Source organism: Hydractinia symbiolongicarpus, chromosome 10 (assembly GCF_029227915.1).
Source record: "Hydractinia symbiolongicarpus strain clone_291-10 chromosome 10, HSymV2.1, whole genome shotgun sequence".
NCBI lineage: Eukaryota > Metazoa > Cnidaria > Hydrozoa > Anthoathecata > Hydractiniidae > Hydractinia > Hydractinia symbiolongicarpus.
The window spans coordinates 9,325,231-9,346,277 of record NC_079884.1 but is presented as its reverse complement, the minus strand read 5'-3'; the positions used below and the strand labels follow the sequence as shown (position 1 = coordinate 9,346,277).

Sequence of the window (21,047 nt, the reverse complement as noted above, 5' to 3'; positions counted from 1 at the left end):
ATATGAGTCTGTCTATAATATTTATCGTTTCTTTCACTTTTCTTGCTGTCTTACTTACGTTTTCTCCAGACCTTTTTTTGGTAGCAATACTTTAAAATGCTAAAATGCAACTTAAAAAAGTATCGCTTTGCTTATCGGAATCTGTAAAATTCAAGTTATGCAGGAGCGCAGTGATTTCCGGCGGAGTAAGGAAGAAGAATAAAAATAGCAGCTTGTGATGTTGTATATCAAGACGAATATAAAATGCATCCACTTAATACAAGAAGAATGATGAACACAAAAAAATTGGGTAGTAATTTGTGGTTTGGCTCCAGGTAAACTGAACCATAGAAAAGCTATTCCTGTCTTAGCAATTGTTAGCAGGTCCCATAGAAATAGCAGGAACCATAGAAAAGTTATTCCCGTCTTAGTAATAGTGAGCAGGTCCCACTATTCAATGTTGTGAAAATGCTTTTTTAAACAATCTGATGAAATAAGCATAAAAAAATATTTCCCATTAGCACAATTTTTGAGATATGCAATTTGTGATGTTGGGTTGAAAGGTAAATATTGGAAATAGTAGCCGGGTCAAGGTCGACTCCAGTCTTATGGCGGGTTTCCGCTCAAACGAATGTGATCGAATCGATGTTACTAAAAATAGAACATTCCATAATCTTCATCGATTGACGTCGACCTGGCAGTCGAATTCTATCGATTTTAAAAGCAGGATTTTTTTCTGCTTTTTCTACGATAGATTGAAATTTATCCAATGACATCATTGATTTATACCCATGTGATGTAAACATATCGACAAAAAAATGAACATTCACTGAGAAGCGGGAAAATGTGCAAAATGGCTTAAAGCATTTTAACAAGCTAGTCGTTAGCCCGTGAAAAAATGCACGGGTTCGCCCGTCCTTTTTATACCGCGTTGCGTGCTTCTTGCTATTGCGCAGCTAAGCTACCATCTTGCGTGACAGACAGACAGACAAAATAAGGCTATTATTAAAGAGATGAAAATTTAATTGCATATTTGATGCAGAAACAGCAATACACTATTCAACACGAGCAACTGTTAAACGATAAAACTTCTGAAAATGCATCACCGATAAGTAAGATTTTTTGCAGATGAATATTAAGTATTTGAGATAGCATTTGTAGAAGAAGTTTCCGTATTTCAGTGTCTTGGGTCGCTTCCTCAAGCAGTTTCAAAGAAAGTCATATAAAGCAAATAGTTTGGAGGCAGATGCCTGAGAATTTTTAGAATGGTACAAAAAATAGTTTTGTTCATCGTATTTATGTCATGAATTTCATCATGGCATGGCCGAATGTAAGTAGAAATCAATTTTTATAAAAACGCCATCGATTTGACTACATTCGTTTGAGTGGAAACCTGCCTTAGTAAATGAACTGAATAAACATGTCCGGGAAAAACACTTTGACCCGGATCAACGCGTCGAGCTAAATATAGATTTTACTGATCAGGCATAAGGGAAAAACAAGACAACATCAGTAATGGGAAAAAGTCTTCTGTTCACTTTCTGTTTTTCTACATAAACCTGGTCGTATACAAATATTTTTTTACTAAAAAAGTGAGTACTAAAGTAACACAAAAATATCTTTTACATCTCTATATACAACTATATTTACACTCTCATATTGCCGCCACAAAACAGAAATATAACTGCCGCCCTAGATAAAGGCGTTAAGAAGTTCTTTCTAAAAATAACTACACTAAGACGGTACAACAAAGTTCTTTGAATCTAGTTAAGAAATGTTACCAACAGTAACAGTGTCATTACCTGGCGTGTCCCGTTACACGACGCTGTATTCGAATGAGTTATTTTACGTGCCGTGATAAGAAACGCACTGCTGTAACATGGCGTACGATCTATCCAGCTGTGATAATCCTTGTACAAGGGCAGCTCTAAAACGGTAACATTAAAAGCATGACAAAATAAATGAAGAATTACTTAATGCCGGAAAGATGAGCGCCCCCTTCCATTAAACACCCTCACAAATAAGCGCCCGATCTGCCATGGAAAAAATTCTAAAACGCCACAGCCTTTGATAGCCCTCATCTTAAATAAACGCGCACACTCTCCGCCTAAAGAAACGGTTGCTTATTCAAATCGTTAACCAACACGACTTTTTGTTTGAAGTTTTAAAGCCTGTGACGTAACCTCGTCCTTAGAAAGAATGCGGCAGTGAGATAACCAAAAGAGTGAAAAGAACAAGTTTGGCAGTTATCAGAAACATACCGAAGTGCAATGAATTTAAACAAGCGCCCAGCTCGAGTAGCCTTCCTAAGATGCTCAAAATCTACTTAAGCAGAGCGCGTACCAGGATTTACGGTATGTTAACGGCCGCAATATTTAATATAAACAGCTTTGGGTATCTTTATCATTTACCTTGTTTTCTGATCCTGACAAAATTGCAACAGTTCTTGTGGATTCATATCAGATTCACGCTTCATCACCTACAGCATAAACAAAATTTTATATGTACTAAATTGTAAGCTGAGTTGGTTGATGGTAAAGTGGCTGGTGGTTTAATTACCTCTTTCATAAACACGTAGATGGATTGCAACAAATTTAAAATTTGTTGAGAAGAGTGTGTCAAATCTCCAACTGGAATCAATAGCAAACTAAAAAAATAAATCAAATGAAAACTAGAAAAAAGTACATCAGAATGTTTTCTTTTAATATTTTCTTTCGATTATTTTGACGAAGGAAAAAAGTCTGAGTCACTTTTCTCTACATTACAGCCTAATAAAAAAAATATTCTGATCGTATAGAAATGAAACAGGAATTACAAAATTGTAGTAGCATTTGAGAAGAAATATGAATTAAAAGGACATTATACCGCTCTTATTCTATAACTCCGTACGATTTTAACCTTTTCGGGGTTCGGCTACCTTTCCGACTTACAAAAACAAATAGTGAAAAGACAATTATTTACAGCCTATTAATTATATTAAAAAAGAAGCAAAAAAGCAAGACACATACTGTCTATTTCGTGAGTTATTCTTTACATCTTGAATAATATTTTCACTCGCAAAGAAACAGATAAAAGATACGGAAAAAAAGGGAAGATGCAACCTATTATTCACCGCAGGTAATGTTAAAACTCAAATGCTCCAACCTTTGTATCATTTTGATTAAATTTAACAAACATGGTGTCATCGTTGATAAACAAGCCAATGCTTCTTCCTTACTCGGCTTTGCTTCATTCGGATCCAAATCTTTTACTAATGGACTTGGAAAGTTTAAACTGTAGAATATCAAAGCACTGCAAAAAATATAAAAGAAATAAGTTATTACTAAAAACCACACTGTCGTACATGGTTCAAAAAAAACTTCTAACTGAACTACCACAGAGAGGGCAACTGTGATCTCACACTACAACGTGAAGAAAATTATACTCAAGAATAAGTTATTAAATGCGTATCAAATTTGGAGAATTAATTTTTTTCGTTATAATTACATATTATTGTTTGACATTCTGACATTCACACGACATTTGACATTCACACGTGGCACAAAAGAAGCTTGAGATGACGTCATTTTTCACCTGCGCCTACCTGTAATGAGTGACAGTTCTCCAAATGGCGTCAAACGTTTCCAGAACCATGTGATGCATTACTGGCGATTGGACAGGTCGATTTTCTTCAGTAGTCTAAACAAATTTCTATGTCTTAAATAAATATTCTACACCTCATAAAACGCATGCGTGAAAAAAGAAAATATATCAAAACCTTCTGGGTGGTTGTGCCGGTTAAAGATGGCAACTCTACTGTAGGCGGCAATTGTGGATGACGTTCAACTTTATTTAGGTATTCTTTGCAATTATTTATCAACACTCGAACTCCCGCAATGCACTTTGTAAGCACACCATCATAGCTACAGAAAACAAAGCAAAAATCATAGCTAACAATACTAAAACACAAAACTGAAAGACAAAAGTTTTACTCACTTTGAACGGACAAAAAAACCTTGAAGTAGTTCTAGACTTAACGTTAGCATTTTCTGGACAGTTTCAAGTTCCCCTGGGTTACCTAAAAAGTACACAAAGCTATTTTATTGACATCAGTTGTTTTAAAAATCACTGATTCAAAGTTTTCAGTCACTCAAAACAATTTCCCGTGGACTTTCCTGTTTAGTCTTGTAAATCAACCCCAGTTACAGATCACAGATCATTTGTTTTTTCATTATAAATTCAGGCTTGTTGTATTACAGGCAGTGTAGTGCAAGTCTTGCGGATAGTTAACATACCTTCGCATGTGATAAATAATTTCTTTAAGGACTGCACATTCTGTTTTAAACTTCTCTTCACTATCATACCAAACACTGCAATCCAATGCCTAAAAGGTTGTACAATCGAAATATGACCAAATAATAAAAGCTAACCAATTGTAAGCTTTCCTCCTCTTTTTTTTCCTCCTAGGTATTTTGAAGCCACACAGGACAATTCAAAACACGGATGCAAAGGTGCACAAATGAGCTAAATAAAAGTTGGTAAGACATACGACGTTCGAATGATAAATCTTTGAAAGAAGCTGATGTTTGAATGTGATAACATGTAAATAAACATTCTGCTGTTTCTAATTAACTTCCTTACTTGTCGAGTAAAACAAACACATCATGCAAAGTCCAAGGTGGTTGAATCTTCACAATTAGTAACCTAAAACAGAACACAATTAACTATGCTTCCAAATTTGAAATCTAAAATTCCTTTACATTTTACAGATTGTTAATGCCATCATTAAAAAAATAATTTAAAAACCAAGACACAAAACAAAAAACTACAGAAAACTGAGCTTAATGCTAAGTTACCATGTGTTATCGTCGTAAGCCAGTTTCATCTCGTACTCTATTATTTTTGAGAAGGCTTCTCTTAACATACATTGCAACTCACAAGACAAATGGTCAGCCTAAAAAAATTGAAAACATTAAAACGGTATCTTAGAATAATAAAAAATCTGAATAACAAACCATGCCTTGATTAAAAAGCAACACCCTTTTCGGTGGTAAAGACAGATTTCAAGACGAGCCACAACACACGAGAAAGAAAAAACTTTTGCGACATTGATGAAAGAGAATTTGATCGTTTATAATAGGTTATAAAATGTCGCACGCCTAAATTCAAACTGCCTTCTAAACGACCTCTAAGTCACATTGGATACTTTACGAAGAGACTAAACTTTTCCAAAAAGAAGCTATAATAGTAAGTATTCTATTGTCCCTGTTAGTCCGCCAAAGGTTACACAAACTGACCTGTTTTCTTCGTGCTGCTATTTCTGTTTGAATTTCAAGCTCGTGATTGTATTCTATAACAGAAGTACAATTTGGTAAACTACTTTTTTCTTAAATTAAAATTCACCATTTGGTCAGTGATTTCCAAAAAGTAAATTCCAGGAGTTTTCAACCAAACGAGTAATCAAAAAATATTAACAAAAAATATATTTAGAAAACTTATGTTCTTAGAGTTTTAAGGGGTTTTCCATTTTGGAAACTTTTTCCGACTTTTTCCCAAAGTACATATCCCATTTCCAGAAGTTTCAAGCAGTACTGGCAATTCCAAAATTATATTGTTTAAAATAAGTAGTCAAAATACCCATGTCGTAAAAAACGTTTAGATATACCTTCAAAATTTTCTTTCCTTACAGCAACAGTACCATTTTGAAACAAGCTTCTCAAACCAAGCAAAATGTTCTAACAAATAAAAATAAATTTAATAAAACACCGAAATAACATTTTTAACATTAAAACAATAGTTTAATATAAAGTCTATTATTTTATATAATTATGTAATTCTTTTAATAGTATGGTGGAAGTGAATTTTCAAACCTTTGAATCAAATGAAAGACCATCGTGGATGTAAATATAACTTTACAATGTAATCATTCTTGTACTGTTTAAGAAGAATATACTTTAGACATACCTGTTGAGAAAAAGCTTTGATTCCTGATACTACAGCCTTGTTGCACAGATTTCTGTCATTTGATAGCAAAACAACATAACTATGTTTGGCTAAGGTAAAAACATTAAAGTTCATTTCTCTCTAAAGCCGCGCAATCTGAACTCTCTAAAGTTTGAGTATTGGATACATAGGAACTAAAATTTTACCTCTTGTTTGTAAACTGAGCCCACAATGGAGTATGCTATCATCATTACTCTCTTCAACAAATCCAGGAATGACAGTTCCAGCCTAATAATATAGTTCAAGTTACATAACAAACTGCACAGAGCATGGTATTTCTCCATCTACAACTAATTGAGATTAGGAACTAAATATTTGAAAACTACGAAAACTACCATGTTTCACCTGAGTATCAGATATATGTTCTAAGTGTAGAAATAATCAATTTTACTAATCAAGGGAATTACAAGTTTAGCCCATGCTCGTAAACACACACCTACTGTGCACCTAAACTGTATGAACCATTAACTAAAAAATACATTGATAAATTCCAATTTCGTAAAATCATTTTATATTTCACTAATCTTTTTGAAACTGAAACACTTGTGTTGAGAATTTCTAACCTAACTTTACCATTAAAAATGTGCTGATTTAGCAGTAATTTTTTAAAATTTCTCTCCTACTATGCGGTACAAACTCTATGTACCTACTATATACACCTTGTGCATGGAAATGTTCACTAACCTCAACTGCAGTTTGGCCTTTGACTCTTGGATGTTGTTGCTCCAGACAAGTGCTTATAAATAGTATTGCTTTTCTCGCCAAAATATTTAATTTATATGTCTTTTCCTAATAAAAATAAAGATAATTCAATAGCAGTGAAATCCAATTTCTACAGCTACAATGCACAAGAAAACGTACAAACCTCATCGCCATTTACATTTCTTTGAGTATGTGTTCGATTTACAGCATCCTAAAGAAAATTACTGATATATCCAGGAAATTTAAAACATGGAATACAAAATAAAAATTTCTTCATTGACAACAAACCTTTAACGAATCAAGTTCTTGAAATACCATCCATGGTATATAAAGTATAGGAGCTCCAACACCTAACACAAAATTCACAACATAATTAAAAAGAGCTGACAGATAAGAAAAATGTAAACAGGGTATAAAATCATTTTATTCTATTATATAACAACTCTTCTTAAGTCACAAACAAACTCCCGCAATTCAATTAAGATGACAAAGAGGTACTAACCTGGTAAGGGGTAATCTTTTAGCTCAGACACAAATCTCAGATGAGCAAGTAATATGTTTGTATCAATTACGATATATAGAGGGTCCTATAAGAAAAAGAAATATGCTCTAAAACATATAAAAAAACAAAATGCAAGTTTTTTGCAAAAAATGCACTAATAAAAAAAATAAATACCCCTTGGTTTATATGGCATCGACCAAAAACCTTTTTAAATGGTTGGAAGATTTATTTGCAAAAATTTTTATTGCAGCCTTGGATATATAACTTTTAGATGTCAGCAAACTACTACGCAGTATTTAAATACTGCACAGATAGTTGTCTGTGCAGTATTTAATAATCACCTTTTGATTTCGTTTTCTGGTCAAGTGCAATCAATTTAGGGAGGCCGTTAATAAAAAAACAAATACAAAATAAAACAATTACATAATTAACCTTGTTTGATTAAAAGTTATCTTAATGCTTTATTTAGTTTTAGCATCTTTTTAGGGATGTGAAAAGTATTTGCATGATTATGTACGGCTACATACACAAATCCAAGCAGACATAGGCACCCACCAACAGATACACGCACGCACACCCATACACCCACTTCACCCTACAAACCCCCCAACAAAGAACAAAAACTTACAGAATATGTTGGTAGTGTTGCTTGATCTTTAACAGATAGCTAAAATTTTTTAAAAAAACAGTAAAAGACCTCTGATCATGCAATGATCAAAGGTAAGTATTACTGTTACTAGTTAACAATCATTTTTGTAAAATTTTGAAACAGTACCTGTGGCTTTGTTATGATGTTTTCTTCTCTTATTCCTCTGATCTAAAACATATTTTGAATTTATAGTGTATGTTGTTTTCTTTAGTAATTTTAGTAAATTAGGTAATCAACCCACAGTACCTCTCTCATGATTTCTTTATTAAGCTGGATAGCATCGTCAATTTCCATTTCTTCTTCAATATTAAGAATGTTTGATTCATTGCTAAACTGTTGTATGAAACTTTGAGCACTAAATTCAGTTGCTTGGATAGGAGTTGCATCAATGTTCATTGACTCGCTTTCACAAGGCAAAGCTGCTTTTGATGAGAAAATAGTATCGGGAGGTGAAAAGGTTGGACTAAATAAAGATTTTGCTGAATCACAAGACGAAGTTGGGATGTGAAACTTTTCACAGTTTAATTTTTTTTCAAAGAATGGGTTTGCTTTCTGTTTACTCTTTTCACTTGCAGACGAAACAGCACTCACAGACTTTCGACTACATTCTGATTCTGTTCGTTTTCGAGGGATGGGCTTATTTAGTGGCTTTAGAGAAGGTAATGCTTTGTCAGATGCATCTAATATATTTTTTATGATATCATTTTCTAATTGTGTATTTGCAACAGCCTTTAATTTTATGTTCTTCCTTTTCTCCTTCTTTAAGGCTGCTGAGCCGATGGTACTGTAAGGCTGATATCTTACTTTGCTTAAACTAACAATGCTACTATTATCATCTGTAACACTTCCCACTGTCTTCTTCTTACTCATTTTATCAACCATTTCTAACATAGCAGGTGTTAAAGAATTGTTTTTCTTGTTTTTGCATTTAATTTCTTCTGTCTTCAAAGCATTTATACTTTTTTTAGTCTTCATTTGGCTTTTTATAATGCTTGCAACTCCCCTAGTTACATTATTTTTATTATTCAATATTGTTTCAGAAAACTTGTTTTTCTTCTTTGATTTATACACACTATTCAATGGTTTCAAGGTTGGTTTAGATGGCTTTTCCTCAACATTTTTTATATTTCTTTGATTTAAATTGTAGGACGACAAAGATGAAGTGTGACTACTTTGTGAAGAAACATCTGCTGCCCAGTTTGCAATCTCTTCTGTTCGTGATCTATAAAATTTACTTTCGTTACTAAGTTTGTATAACTCCTTTTCACTTAGTGTACTTGGTGAACTGAGAGTTTCCACACTGCCATTTTTTGTTTTTTTCGTAGATTTGTATTCGTTAGATTCGGATTTACAATTGTCAATTTTTGTAATATTGGTAATATTTTCATTGTTCGTTGTACCAGGTGGAATATCTTCATTCTACATAAAAATAAAGAATTGAAAAAATATAAAGAAAAAATATAAAATATATAGATACTAATTTTTATAGGTAACTACAGTAACTGCAAAAACGTTGTTTACCTGCATTTTCTTTAACAAATAAACAAAATGATTTTTGCTTTTTTACGAATTAATCCTAATGGTATGTTCTTTAGAACATAGAGAGTGCTATACATATCGTAATGCTTTTAATACCCCTTTTATGTCCCTAAGGTTTCTTTTATTCACATTCCAAAGCAATATTTTTAATATTCTCTTGCTGCACTTAAATTGTGAATTAATTGTCTATTGTGGTCTGAATTTTCGCCCCTTTTTTGACAAGATAATTACCATCAAAACTTTTAAAAATACACACACACACAGTGAGTTTTTTTAAAAAAAAAATCACACAAATCAACATAAATTGCATGCACCACTTATTACTATTTACATACTCTTATCATAACAAACTTCCCGTCAAAAAATATAAAAAAAGACTACATAGACTATAGACTACATTTTTAGGACGCTTAATTCTTAAACCGGTACATCCTAGCTAATCCACCGACTCCTGACTCAAATAAAGAATTATAGACTGAGAAAACATCAATACAGCCACTTTGTAGTTGGTGACAGCATATTACAGCTGAAACCCATAGCCATGTGATCCTTTACTGGGGCAGAGATGAATACTATTGAGGCACAGATGAACAAGTCTGCATATAGTTGCACTTCACAAGCAGAGCAGGCAATATATCATAGGTAATATTTAAAAGTAAAATATGTTCCAGGTTAGTCAAATGAAAAAAAACAGATTATTAGAAAAAAAATTCTGAGAACCAAGTTCGCAAATCCAAAAGGCTCTGCTAGCCAAACTTTTGTGGAATTGGGGGAGCAATCAATGGTTCAGTTATTATTCCACTTCTCAGAATTAAATGTGTCTGCAAGTGCAAGGGCAATCACTCACCCCTATTGATAGATCCGGTGTACAGTGACAAAAGAATGTTGTTACTTAGTTTTTTTTTTAATATTGGTAATTTTATATTTCGGGTTGCTCATGCAAACAAGATTAGCGAAGCCTGGCTTGCCCGATTTATTGCATGGGTGCTTTTTTCTTATTGATGGGACTCCATGTGAACAATTTTAGTGCTAAAAATTTTTGTTCCCCACCTTTTAAAGTGTTTGATTTTGCTAGTTTTAAAGGGAACCCGAGGTATAAAATGAAGTTGGACTTATTTTATAGAGCTTAAAAAGTTGGTTAACAAGTCTTTTTAAATTTTTTAAAAAGCTCTTTTCGGTCTCAAGATATTCACATTTAAAGAATTTCAGATTTAATTAAGCTGCATGAATTATGATGTCATATTTCAGTAATAGCAAAACTAGACATTTTCTTTCATCAGTAATTTTAGAGCTGTTAAGGGGTGTGCATTCAAACTTTATCAATGCATAGATATATAAAGGTTATTGATTAACATAATTTTTTTTCCAAAATGGCACTTGTTTGCTCGTCCCAGGTCAACTAATTTAATTTAATTTAATAGATTTTTTTATGCCCCTTTATTCAAACAATTTCAAACAAAAACCCACATGCGGTAAAAAAAATTTTCTGTATAAATTTTGTTAAAATGTAGTTGAACTTTTCGAATGAATTTTAAAATTTTATTTAAGCCATGTGGATAAAGATTTTTTGTAATTTGAAAACGAAGCATATTATTGCCTATTTGCTAGTGATGACCTGAAAAATAAACAATAAATTTATAAAAGTGACAGTATAGTCATGCATACTATTTCGGACATGTAGAAAAGGAAGTTAAGATTGAGAAAGTCGCTATACGTAGACGCTCAATAATCGTGTTTGGGGTTCACGATTTAAAACGTCCCCCACTTTTCTACCGCAAAATGAAAGCGCAACAAAGATTAGCCTCGGCGTTGCGAAATGAAACCGCACCAGCAATTGCCGCTTGCCGACGCTAATTTCGAGGGCTGGAATGACAATGCAAACAATGGATCATGAAAATCATTACTTAAAATAACATACTGTTATTGTCAAAGATTTTTAATCTTATATTTTATTTTTTTTCTCCAAAAGAAGACTATACCAGGACTTCAAATAACCTTTTTTAAACCTGACAATTGTATTCAAAACATCCCAGCTAATCCACTGACTCCTGACCTGGAAAAAGAACTACGTAAAAATATCACCAACATGACCCATCATAGTTAGTAAAAGTGGACTACGCTGGGTGGAAATTTTTTTGGGGTCACCGTTCTTTTGCAGATGCAGGAAAGCCAGCCTTAAAACGAAATCCGATAAAAAATGAATTTTGTAAAACTTAACCACAAGTGCAACGTTGAATAAGATGATGTGTTGGCAGATTTGTTATATTTTTGGTATTAAATATTTTTCTATACATTTTTGATTTCTCTTTCCCCCTTCAAAAAGATTTTTTAAACTTTTTTCAACAATTTCTTTTCTTTGATATTACATCATGAGAACATTCGTCCGAAAGCTGTATTATGGTACAGGGTACCTAACCTCTCCACTTTAATATTCTATATTTATGGTCGGTGTTATTACGTTCTCGTTACCATTTTTTATTCTGGGCTTTGTAATCTTATTTTTGTGGTGCTTATTTAGTACATTCTCTTAGAAGTAAAAAAAAATATATCTTAGACATGCTTTGAAAATAAAAATGAAATAAAATCCTGACTGACCAACCGACTGACCAACCAACCGACCGGGTCAGTGCCGAAACCCTCACACAGGTGATGGCAAACATATATATTTTTAAGTTCAGCCTTATCCAAAAATTAACTTATGTGTCACAACTACAGTACTGGAAAAAGGTTGCTTAACATTGCGCTTCGCGTACCACGACGGTATTCTCGAAACGCGGCGATAGAAATGTTTTTTAAGATCGCATTTTAAAAGTTTAAGAACAAAATGCGGCGATAGAAATGCTTTTTTAGATCAAAGTTAAAAAGTTTATAAATGAAATGCGGCGATAGAAATGTTTTTTTAGATCGCATTTTAAAAGTTTATAAATGAAATGCGGCAATAGAAATGTTTTTTTAGATTGCATTTTAAAAGTTTAAGAACGAAAAGTAGCGTTAGAAAATAAATACGTTGAAAAAGTAATGCGCTAGAATTACTTTAATAAATATGAAAGTTAAAAATTTTCTTATAATATACACCTATTTAAAATAAAAAAAGATAAAGCAGAGACGTGTTTGAAATAAAAAAAACTTTCTCTCTATTTTCATTAAAAAAAACTTTCTCTTTATTCTCATTATCACCTACCATCGCGATACATCGAGACGGATTTTGTCACGATACTAGATTCTCGATAGATTGCGACAATTTATTTTAATTGTTTCTTATTATTATAAACGCGGTACATCGTGTATCGAGGGAGTCCACGCACGTTGCGCGCTCGATATGTTAAACAACCTTTTTCCAGTACTGTATTTGATAAGATGTAAAATTACAAAGCTCAGCGCTAGCCCAAAAACACTACAAGAGATAGAATATAAACAAATTGTGTTTATTAATTTTGATCAAGTCTTTCCTCGTTATTTACAAAAAAAAGAACATGCAGAAATTACTTTCTTTAATCTATAAGCAAAAAAAACATGACTACTGCAAAAATCTTATTTGCTTAAATAGGTAACAGACATGTTTTAAAAGTAGATACTGGGTGTACCTCTTGACATAACAATGGATGCACCCAAAGAGACCGGCCAGTAGCTCCATGGTAGTAGTATACTTTATTAAACTTTCTTGAAAGGTACTTTGACCATCCATCAGGTAGCGGTTCCAACGACATGTTAAAGCATGTTTTGGTTACTTAATTTTTACTTCTAAAAACAAACAGCACTATAAAAAAAGAATTTTTTTATGCAGCATGGTTGATATTCCTTTCACAACATTTAATTTATATCAATTTTTTTATGTAAATGTTTTCATAATTTAATCTTAATGCAACCCTCCTCCAGCTCCCTTAAAAGAACAAAAAAAAGACTTGATTGCTTACACAATTAACCTTTTTTGGTGTGCGTTTTCAAGAACTTAAAAAGCACTGCATTAATTAGAACAAAAAAGAAGAAGAGAAGACTTGGATGCAACTGAACGAAATGATAGTTACTAAAATTATTATCCTTATCAGTGTCCATTATTATTAGCAGGTTTTAAGAATACAAAGTATATACAAGTAACATTTGTTACACATCACGATTCAAATCAAAACAATATTTAAACAAATAATACTTAAAAAAATAAAAGAGCAAGATTCATGACAATGTATAATATTGATGATAACAAATTTGACATTTACTACTGCTTGGTTTTTCCAGCCCTGCCATATTGAATTATCATGGGTTTTTCATACAAAATGTAACCATGAACATTTTTTAAAGCTTTCTCTGCTACTTCCTCAGAAGGAAGGGTAACGAAAGATTGGCCTTTCATCCTTCCTTCTTGCATTAATCTGATATCAAGACTTTCCTTTTCTTGATCTGAACAATGTCTTAAAAATCTTTTAAATATAAACTTTAAATCTTCTTCTACAACCTGTTTGCTTAAATTTTTAATGTACAACCGATTTGTTTTTTCTCCTGGTGAGTAGTTTTTAAATTGATTCATCGATAAAACTTCCTTTTCTGAAATTCGATTTTCTTTCAGTTGTGTCAATGTTATATAATCAGCATCTCTATCCTCATCAAGTTCTTCCTCTTCTTCATCATCTTCATCGTTTAGGGGACTGACGCTATCTTTTCTTAATGGTGCAATCTTCCCAAACTCACCCCTCTCATCAAAAACATTATAATGTATCGCAGGTTGGTTCTTTCTCTCAACTGCTTCTTTGATGCTGCTTGCTAACTGAAATTCATATCGTTTTGATGACGATGATAACTCAAACACACTTTCTACAGGTTGAGAGCTCTTTGTTTTCACTATATTAAATTTCTCTTGTTCCACTTTAGCCAAGGGTTTTAAACGCTTTCTTTTTTTTCCAGGTCCCATCAGCATTTGATTAGAGTTAAAAATTTCATGTTTTTTACCATGGTCAGTATCACTTTCGATCTCAGACTCATCACTAGAAATAAATTCTTGTAAATCAGAAGTATCAACACATGCATCTTGTAAAATTATGCTATCACCAGGAAGAGGCGGTGTTAAAGTTACTGTTGCAAAAGGAGGAGGAAGATTCATTTTGTTCATCAAATGTAACACTTGGATGTAAAACTTAGGCACAGCTGCCAGTGCATTGGCAATATTAGTTAATATCATCACATTTGGATCTGGATATTTGTACACCAAGTGATCAGGAAAGTCATGATTGATGTTTAAATTAGAACATATACCATTCTGAATTTTTTCAGGAATCTCTTTTGTTTGAACTTTTTTTTTCTCTTCTAGGTGAGTTCCAATAAACACTTTTTTTTCAAGAACTTCCTTACAATAAATCTGATCTGCAGAATCAATGTGGCTTGGCTTAGCATATTCAGCTACCAGTTTTTGTCCAAGAACCTCAAATTGATGTATTGTATAAAGTCCTTGCTTTGCAGTTGTCCTGTCTGGAAATGTCAGATAACAACAATTTCTCATCTTTCCACTTTTAGGAAAACATATTACTTCTGTTGCCCCAAATAATGAGAAGAATTGTTCTTTTTCACCATCAGAAAAGTCTGTAGGAACATTCTTAACAAGTAATTTCGACATTTCTATAAATAAGAATCACATCTTTAAGTTTAATTAAAACAACATGATATATAGCAAACATAATTAAAAACTTCTCTGGTTTTTTTTAGAAGACAGGCACACATCCAGATTCACACCAGGCCTGGCAGTTAGTAAGGATTGTGTTGCACATGAAATTAGTCTGTGAGCAACCCATGCCCTGTTCAAAAAGATTGCACAAATAATTTGTGGTAGTGGTCGAAAGTGAAAAATATATATACATCTTTCTCTAAACTTTCAGAAAAGCAGGTCTGCTCAGGAGACCGATTAATCGCTCACGTAAGAGACTTTATCAGAATTTTCTTGAGGTCTTACGATATATTTTTCTCACATTTTAGGAGAATCTACCAAATAAGTACCACCCAAAACACAAAGCTTATGAAGAATGATCGTGTTATTATGACGAACATGAGCTAAAGAGAACATTAAGGTCGGCCCTCCCCTGCTGACACTCTTTTATGCTCGGCTGGTGCATTACACTGAGACTCGAACGAAAGACGGAAGACCATTTGGAACCATGCCACAAGTCATTCCGACCTTCATTGTCACAGAGAATACTGCGAGAAGAGTGCGCACCCATGCAAGTTAAATATAACCAGAACATGGGAAAGGTTAGATGCCCTGTACCTTAATACAGCTTTCAGACGAATGTTCTTGTGATGTAATACCAAAGAAAAAACAAGTAAATAAAGTTTCTATTAGATTCGTAATAATAAAAAAAATTGTATAGTGTATTAAAAAGAAGTCCAGAAGTTCTTTCTTCCACACGACACAGCAGGCAATAAGACAGCCCTGCCCTCGGTTTTGTGAGGAGAGATGTTCTGCAAAGACTCTAACAATTGAGTTTCCTGTACCGTTTTTCTTCATGTTAAACTGTGCTGGTGACAAGCATTTTCGAAGCATGTCACCGGTGACTTCTGCGATTACAACCATCTAGAGACATAAAAAGCCAGTTGGCAGGGAACTATTAACCTAAAGAAGTTCACCATCCAGAAGGTATGTCAATAAGACTTGCACTCCATTTTTATTTGTCATCGTCGTTAGAGGGGGGGAGGGATTTCCGCCCCCCCCCTCTAACAGGTTTTTTTAATAACTCCCTATTGCTATGTTACATGGCTATGAAACTTACTGAGTTTCAATATTTATCTATTAGACACCTGCATGCTAATTCTTTAGGTCCCATACCTTTCAGAGGCTTTGTTATTGGCCATTACTCGAAACTACCCTTAAGTCTCTATGAAATCCTTATAATGGGGAAAATTTAATAACTCCTGTTAGGATTATCCTTAGAACTTGAAACTTGCAACACAACTTTGTTTTATTAGGAAGAATCATTTTTGCATAATTTGGACATTGGATTAATTCGATTTCCCGGCTTTGTCAGATTTTACCCGAAAATCGAAAAAAAAACAGGTTTTTGGGCAATTTTTTGCAATTTTTTATGCGATCCACATAAAAACCGGTCATAGTATGTTGGAGAAACCCCAGACCGAATAGGGTTAATAAAAGGTGAATGACAAAAGATATTGCCAGCTGAACAACTTCACTATAAAAAATATTGTTGACACAATGCTGACGCAAATCAGTTGTAAAACGAATAGGGTTAATAAAAGGTGAATGACAAAAGATATTGCCAGCTGAACAACTTCACTACAAAAAAATATTGCTGACACAATGCTGACGCAAATCAGTTGTAAAAAGAGCATTTTTGTAGATATTTTTGATCAGCGACGACTCGATTATTTTTAGTTTTATTTTACAGATCAAGCATGTGCATGTCGTAACTTTTTGTTTCATTGACCACTTACGCAAACTAATTTGCACGAGATTTTGTGATCGCATGTGGATCGCTCATGCAGAAAATTTTACGTGAGCGATTTAGCCCTTGCAGGGTATATTTTCCCAACCGGGCCTGGAAAAGCTGTAATTTTTATATTTTAGAGTTTTCAGATGCATTAAATAATAATAGTGTCATGTTACTTTTGCATGGATAAAAGAAAAAACACATATCACAACTAACCCAACTTCCAATTTAGATTTGGCAAACGTTTATTTAGTAAGACAGAGGAAGGGAAAGGTAGAAACTAAATTATTATACACAATATCTGTGGGTCCACTGCATTCAGCATTTCTGTCCAAAGCTATAAATGATGATGAGCAAACTTTAAGCATAGATGACCTAACAGCCACTGTTTGGAATTTTAGATGAAACTTTCTAGCCATACCAAAGATTCTGGTAGATAGGAAAATAAAAATTTGCAAAAAATAAACCTCAACAAAATATGCTCACCTTCTTTACCCAGTTTTTGCAGACAGATTTTTACCCCTTTCTCTACATATTTTTTCATACAAAGAAAAATTTGTCCTTTTTTTGCTTGTTCAGTCACTATATTTAATAAAGTTATATAATAACTTTTGTAATGTGATGTAGTGGAGTATACAAAGAATAAAACCCCTGGAAATGCATTATGTATAGTTCTGCAACTGTTTAGTTCTGAATAAAAACTTTTGTTGTTGTTGTTTTTTTTTAATGAAATATGTGCTTTTTACAAAGTTTGTCTAACAATAGTTGTTTGGGATGTCTGACTATAGCTATAGTAGGGGCATAACAGAATCATAATTGTTTTCACATTATACTGACAGCAATTTGTTTAGCCAAAACAACAATCATTTTAACTCCTTTAGGCAGAAAAACACTATTTTCACTTTTTAATGGTCTAATTAACAAGTGCAATTATTTGTTGTCTTTCGTGAGCCCGTATTCACTCATTTTGCTAATAAAAAATTAGAAGAGAGGTTCAGGACAAAGTTCGGAAGGAAAAACTTTCATCATAGAATGACATTTAACAAATTTACCCCAACCCTCGATCCAGACTAAGCATGACAAATCTCTTTTGTTGCTGGCATATGTCTCACGAAAAAATAAGTTGATTTCATGTAAATGAGCTTGCTGTCCATAATTTTTTTTGGTTTGTGATATATAGATAACTCTGGAAACTTTATCTAATTATGCTGAACTATGACATAATAAGTTAGCTGCTAAGAAACAATTTCTGTGTATAATGGTACAAGTTTGCCAGTTTTTACAAAAACAAAATTAGTATTTATTTTGCGCTTTGCGTTGCACTGTTGTTGCTTATTTTGGAGAGTTGAAATGTCTCATGGTAGTGTGAATGGAATTTATTTATGTATATATGTTGAAAAAGCCAAAGTGGATATATGAAAATATATTTACTTCACCACAGTACCTTGATAAAGCCTTGAAATCACTCCTTATTTATATCAAATACATGTCATGTGCTAATGAGACTTTTCATAAAAAAAAAATATTCCAGACAGGCTCTAGCTATAGATGGCTTCCATGTGTTTTGATTTTGCGAACTAATTGCGCATGCGAAAAGTGCTGGCAGTCAAAACATTGAGCGCCTGCCAGTGAAACTCTTTGCGAGTTGAGTCAACAAACTATAAACATCAAAACAAACATGAGAAACCAACTTGTTTTTTGTGGAAGGCACGCTTTAATCAGCACACTAATGTAAGATGGCAAAGCTGTAAGATAGTAATAAGAAGACGGCATAGCCAGCTATCAGCTTAGCCATCAGCACTTAGAGATTGGGAACTTGTGCTTCAGTTGGTAAAGCATTCATGTCCAAGAGGTCTTTGGATCCCTGAAGGCCAATGGGATCTTTAAACACACTAGAATCACCTTTGTGGTCTCCTGAAAAGAATTGACAGAGTATATCCCGCAAAATTGGTGCGCTAACCACATAAAATATAAATCACTGGTCTGTGTGTGTAGCGAAGGGGGACAAGAAGAGAGGAGGCGAGGGTCTCCATTGTTTTGCCACACTTGTTCCAAAACGATTTCAGGTGGCCGTTAAAAAAAAACAGATAACAATGAATTTTATAAGCTTATTTGGAAAAGTAAAAATGTCCAAGAACGTTAAAAAAAATAAGGGCAGACAGACCAGATACAGCAGGGTGAACGTGATGTGCGATTTTGTCATCGTGTTGCACTGCGATCCCCTCGTGTTCGAAATATTATTTGCATCCATTGAAGAGTATGCAGTGTTCTCCTGCGCTGTATTTACGTAAAATCCGACGTACCCAGATAAACATTTTTTGTAATAATCCTCTCATAATATTGTTTATTAGTTTTTCAAATTCAAAATACTAATAATTTTTTTAGTCAGAATGTGTCCTTTTATCACTTATATTGTTCCAACATAATAATTTTATGTCTTAATACGTAAGGGGAAGAGTTGGGAACAGCTTCAGCAACAACAACTTTAATTTTTGTTTGTCAAAACAAATATGGCGGATAATAGTAATGAAGAATATTCTGATTTTGAGAGTGATGACGATTTTGCTAGTGATGAAGACAGTCCTCGAAGTGAAAAAAAAGATGAAGACGTTAAAATCAACAAAGGCAATAATTTTATTGTCTCAACTGAAGAAAATAAAGATGAAGAGTACGAAGAAGACCAAGAAGAAGAAGACGATAACTCATTTTCCAGGCCGGAAATAAGATTAGCAAAATTGAAGAAAGAAATAGTCGATGTAGATTTTAATTTATCCCGAATAAATAGAATCAAATGTATCGCCTTGTGTAAAATAATAAATGGTCAGAACCATTGGAAGGTAGCAGAGGCACATTTAGATTTAGCAAACGTTTATTTGCGAGGCAAGCATTATCCACTACAAACCCTTAAACATGCAAATTTAGCAAGAGAAATATTATTAGACTTGCAAGGTAAAGAGAATGCCACCGAAACTACACAGTTGCAATATCTTCTTCAAAATTTGTATTATGTTTTGGGAAGAGCAAATTGTCAACTAAATAAATACAAAGCCTCAGAAAATTGTCTACAAAAGGCGAAGACTGTTGCAGATAATGCACGAAATGCAACTTTGAAATCACTATCCATGAAAGTCACCATTCTATCTTCACTAGCTACAACATTAAGCAAACTTGGCCAATTGGGACAAGCCATTGAGTGCATTGAGGAAGGTATTGAAGTCGTAAATAAAATGTCTGGTGATAATTCTGATCTCTACATTAAACTACACAAACAAATGGCTAACCTTGAATTGATGAATGGAAAGCATGCAAATTTTTCTTCTGCAGAAGAATCAGTAAATAAGGCATTAAAACTTTCAATAGAAACAAATGGCCAAGAATCCAGTGATACTGCAGAAATTTATATCTTAGGCTGCAGAGTAGAATCACAAAAAGAAATAATAGATTTTTTAAAGGTTGAGACAAATCTCAATGAAGCATTGAAAATTTATAAGAATATTGATAGCATAGATAAGATTATAGCAACAGAACAGATGTTATGTAAGATGATGATGCAACAGGGAAAATACTTAGATGCAACAAAAGTTTTGGGAGATTGCATCCAGAAGTGTGAATTGTTTAAAGGGGACATGTCTATAATGAGTGCAGAGTTATACGAACTAATGGGAAGCATTTTGTTTTCACAACATAAAATGCCAAAAGCATTAGCATATCTTGAAAAAGCAGCAGAGATTTATGTTGGAAAAAAGAAACATGTTAAAAAGCAGGAGAAAATTATGAAGATTATTGATATTATCAGAAAATCGAGCAAGGATGAAAATGTAAAAACTTCAGAGGATAAGTTAAAAACCCGACCTCGATTTCATTAGTCTATATTGTGTTAATGTAGAAGTGTTGTCCAAATTTTATTGCAATAGTGCATGCACAATGGAAAATAGTGCATATATATAAAGAATCCATTAGTAAAATATATGTTTGCACTATTTGAAATAATTTTTTTCTGCTTAAATTTCTATAACCCTAAGGGAATTAATTTTCAATTTTGCAAACTTCGTTATTTTTTGTCAAATTCGCAAAAATTTATTTCAGCGAGATTTGGATTTTTTATGTTCTTTTTTAAAAATGATTTTTTTCTATATATTTACCTAGATTTTTATATAATACATGTGAATTTCAACATTAACAGTCTTATTTCATGTCTTCAACATAAAAGCCCTTTAAATTTGGTAAGAATTTGAGAAACAAAGTGTCATCAAATCCTGTTTTTGCAAAT

At 33.1% G+C, this 21,047-nt stretch overlaps 3 protein-coding genes and 1 long non-coding RNA gene across 4 annotated transcripts; 2 read left to right on the top strand and 2 right to left on the bottom strand.

Moving 5' to 3' along the window:
* Positions 1-1,492: 1,492 nt before the first annotated feature.
* On the bottom strand, positions 1,493-13,304 carry LOC130662465 (transcriptional protein SWT1-like). The gene is made up of 22 exons (XM_057461343.1): positions 12,938-13,304; positions 8,061-9,233; positions 7,941-7,982; positions 7,794-7,832; positions 7,166-7,250; positions 6,952-7,013; positions 6,827-6,874; positions 6,646-6,750; positions 6,108-6,189; positions 5,923-6,011; positions 5,624-5,693; positions 5,256-5,308; positions 4,815-4,912; positions 4,600-4,662; positions 4,254-4,342; positions 3,955-4,036; positions 3,737-3,881; positions 3,563-3,657; positions 3,124-3,270; positions 2,539-2,626; positions 2,391-2,458; positions 1,493-1,906 (listed from the first exon to the last, which is right to left on the bottom strand). The coding sequence occupies exons 1-22, from the start codon at positions 13,058-13,060 to the stop codon at positions 1,825-1,827; spliced, it is 2,928 nt and encodes a 975-aa protein (XP_057317326.1). The 5' UTR covers positions 13,061-13,304; the 3' UTR covers positions 1,493-1,824.
* Positions 5,702-15,717, top strand: LOC130662468 (uncharacterized). The gene is made up of 2 exons (XR_008989023.1): positions 5,702-6,016; positions 15,312-15,717. It is a non-coding gene; the product is annotated as an uncharacterized LOC130662468 (long non-coding RNA).
* On the bottom strand, positions 13,485-14,970 carry LOC130662466 (RNA-binding region-containing protein 3-like). Its single transcript, XM_057461344.1, has one exon. The coding sequence runs from the start codon at positions 14,953-14,955 to the stop codon at positions 13,567-13,569; it is 1,389 nt and encodes a 462-aa protein (XP_057317327.1). The 5' UTR covers positions 14,956-14,970; the 3' UTR covers positions 13,485-13,566.
* A 2,952-nt stretch (positions 15,718-18,669) lies between the features above and the next one.
* LOC130662467 (tetratricopeptide repeat protein 23-like) lies at positions 18,670-20,767 on the top strand. Its single transcript, XM_057461345.1, has one exon. The coding sequence runs from the start codon at positions 19,288-19,290 to the stop codon at positions 20,641-20,643; it is 1,356 nt and encodes a 451-aa protein (XP_057317328.1). The 5' UTR covers positions 18,670-19,287; the 3' UTR covers positions 20,644-20,767.
* The last annotated feature ends 280 nt before the right edge of the window (positions 20,768-21,047 follow it).

What these genes read in the sequence shown, in the direction of transcription:
- LOC130662465 (XM_057461343.1), bottom strand. Translation starts at nt 13,060, where the DNA reads ATGTCGTTGGAACCGCTACCTGATGGATGGTCAAAGTACCTTTCAAGA. An exon ending in TCAAAGCTTTTTCTCAACAG is followed by an intron (nt 5,694 to 5,922) that starts GTATGTCTAAAG and finishes TTTATTTGTTAG; the next exon opens with AACATTTTGCTTGGTTTGAG. An exon ending in TGTCAGGATCAGAAAACAAG is followed by an intron (nt 1,907 to 2,390) that starts GTAAATGATAAA and finishes TTACCGTTTTAG; the next exon opens with AGCTGCCCTTGTACAAGGAT.
- LOC130662466 (XM_057461344.1), bottom strand. Translation starts at nt 14,955, where the DNA reads ATGTCGAAATTACTTGTTAAGAATGTTCCTACAGACTTTTCTGATGGT.
- LOC130662467 (XM_057461345.1), top strand. Translation starts at nt 19,288, where the DNA reads ATGGCGGATAATAGTAATGAAGAATATTCTGATTTTGAGAGTGATGAC.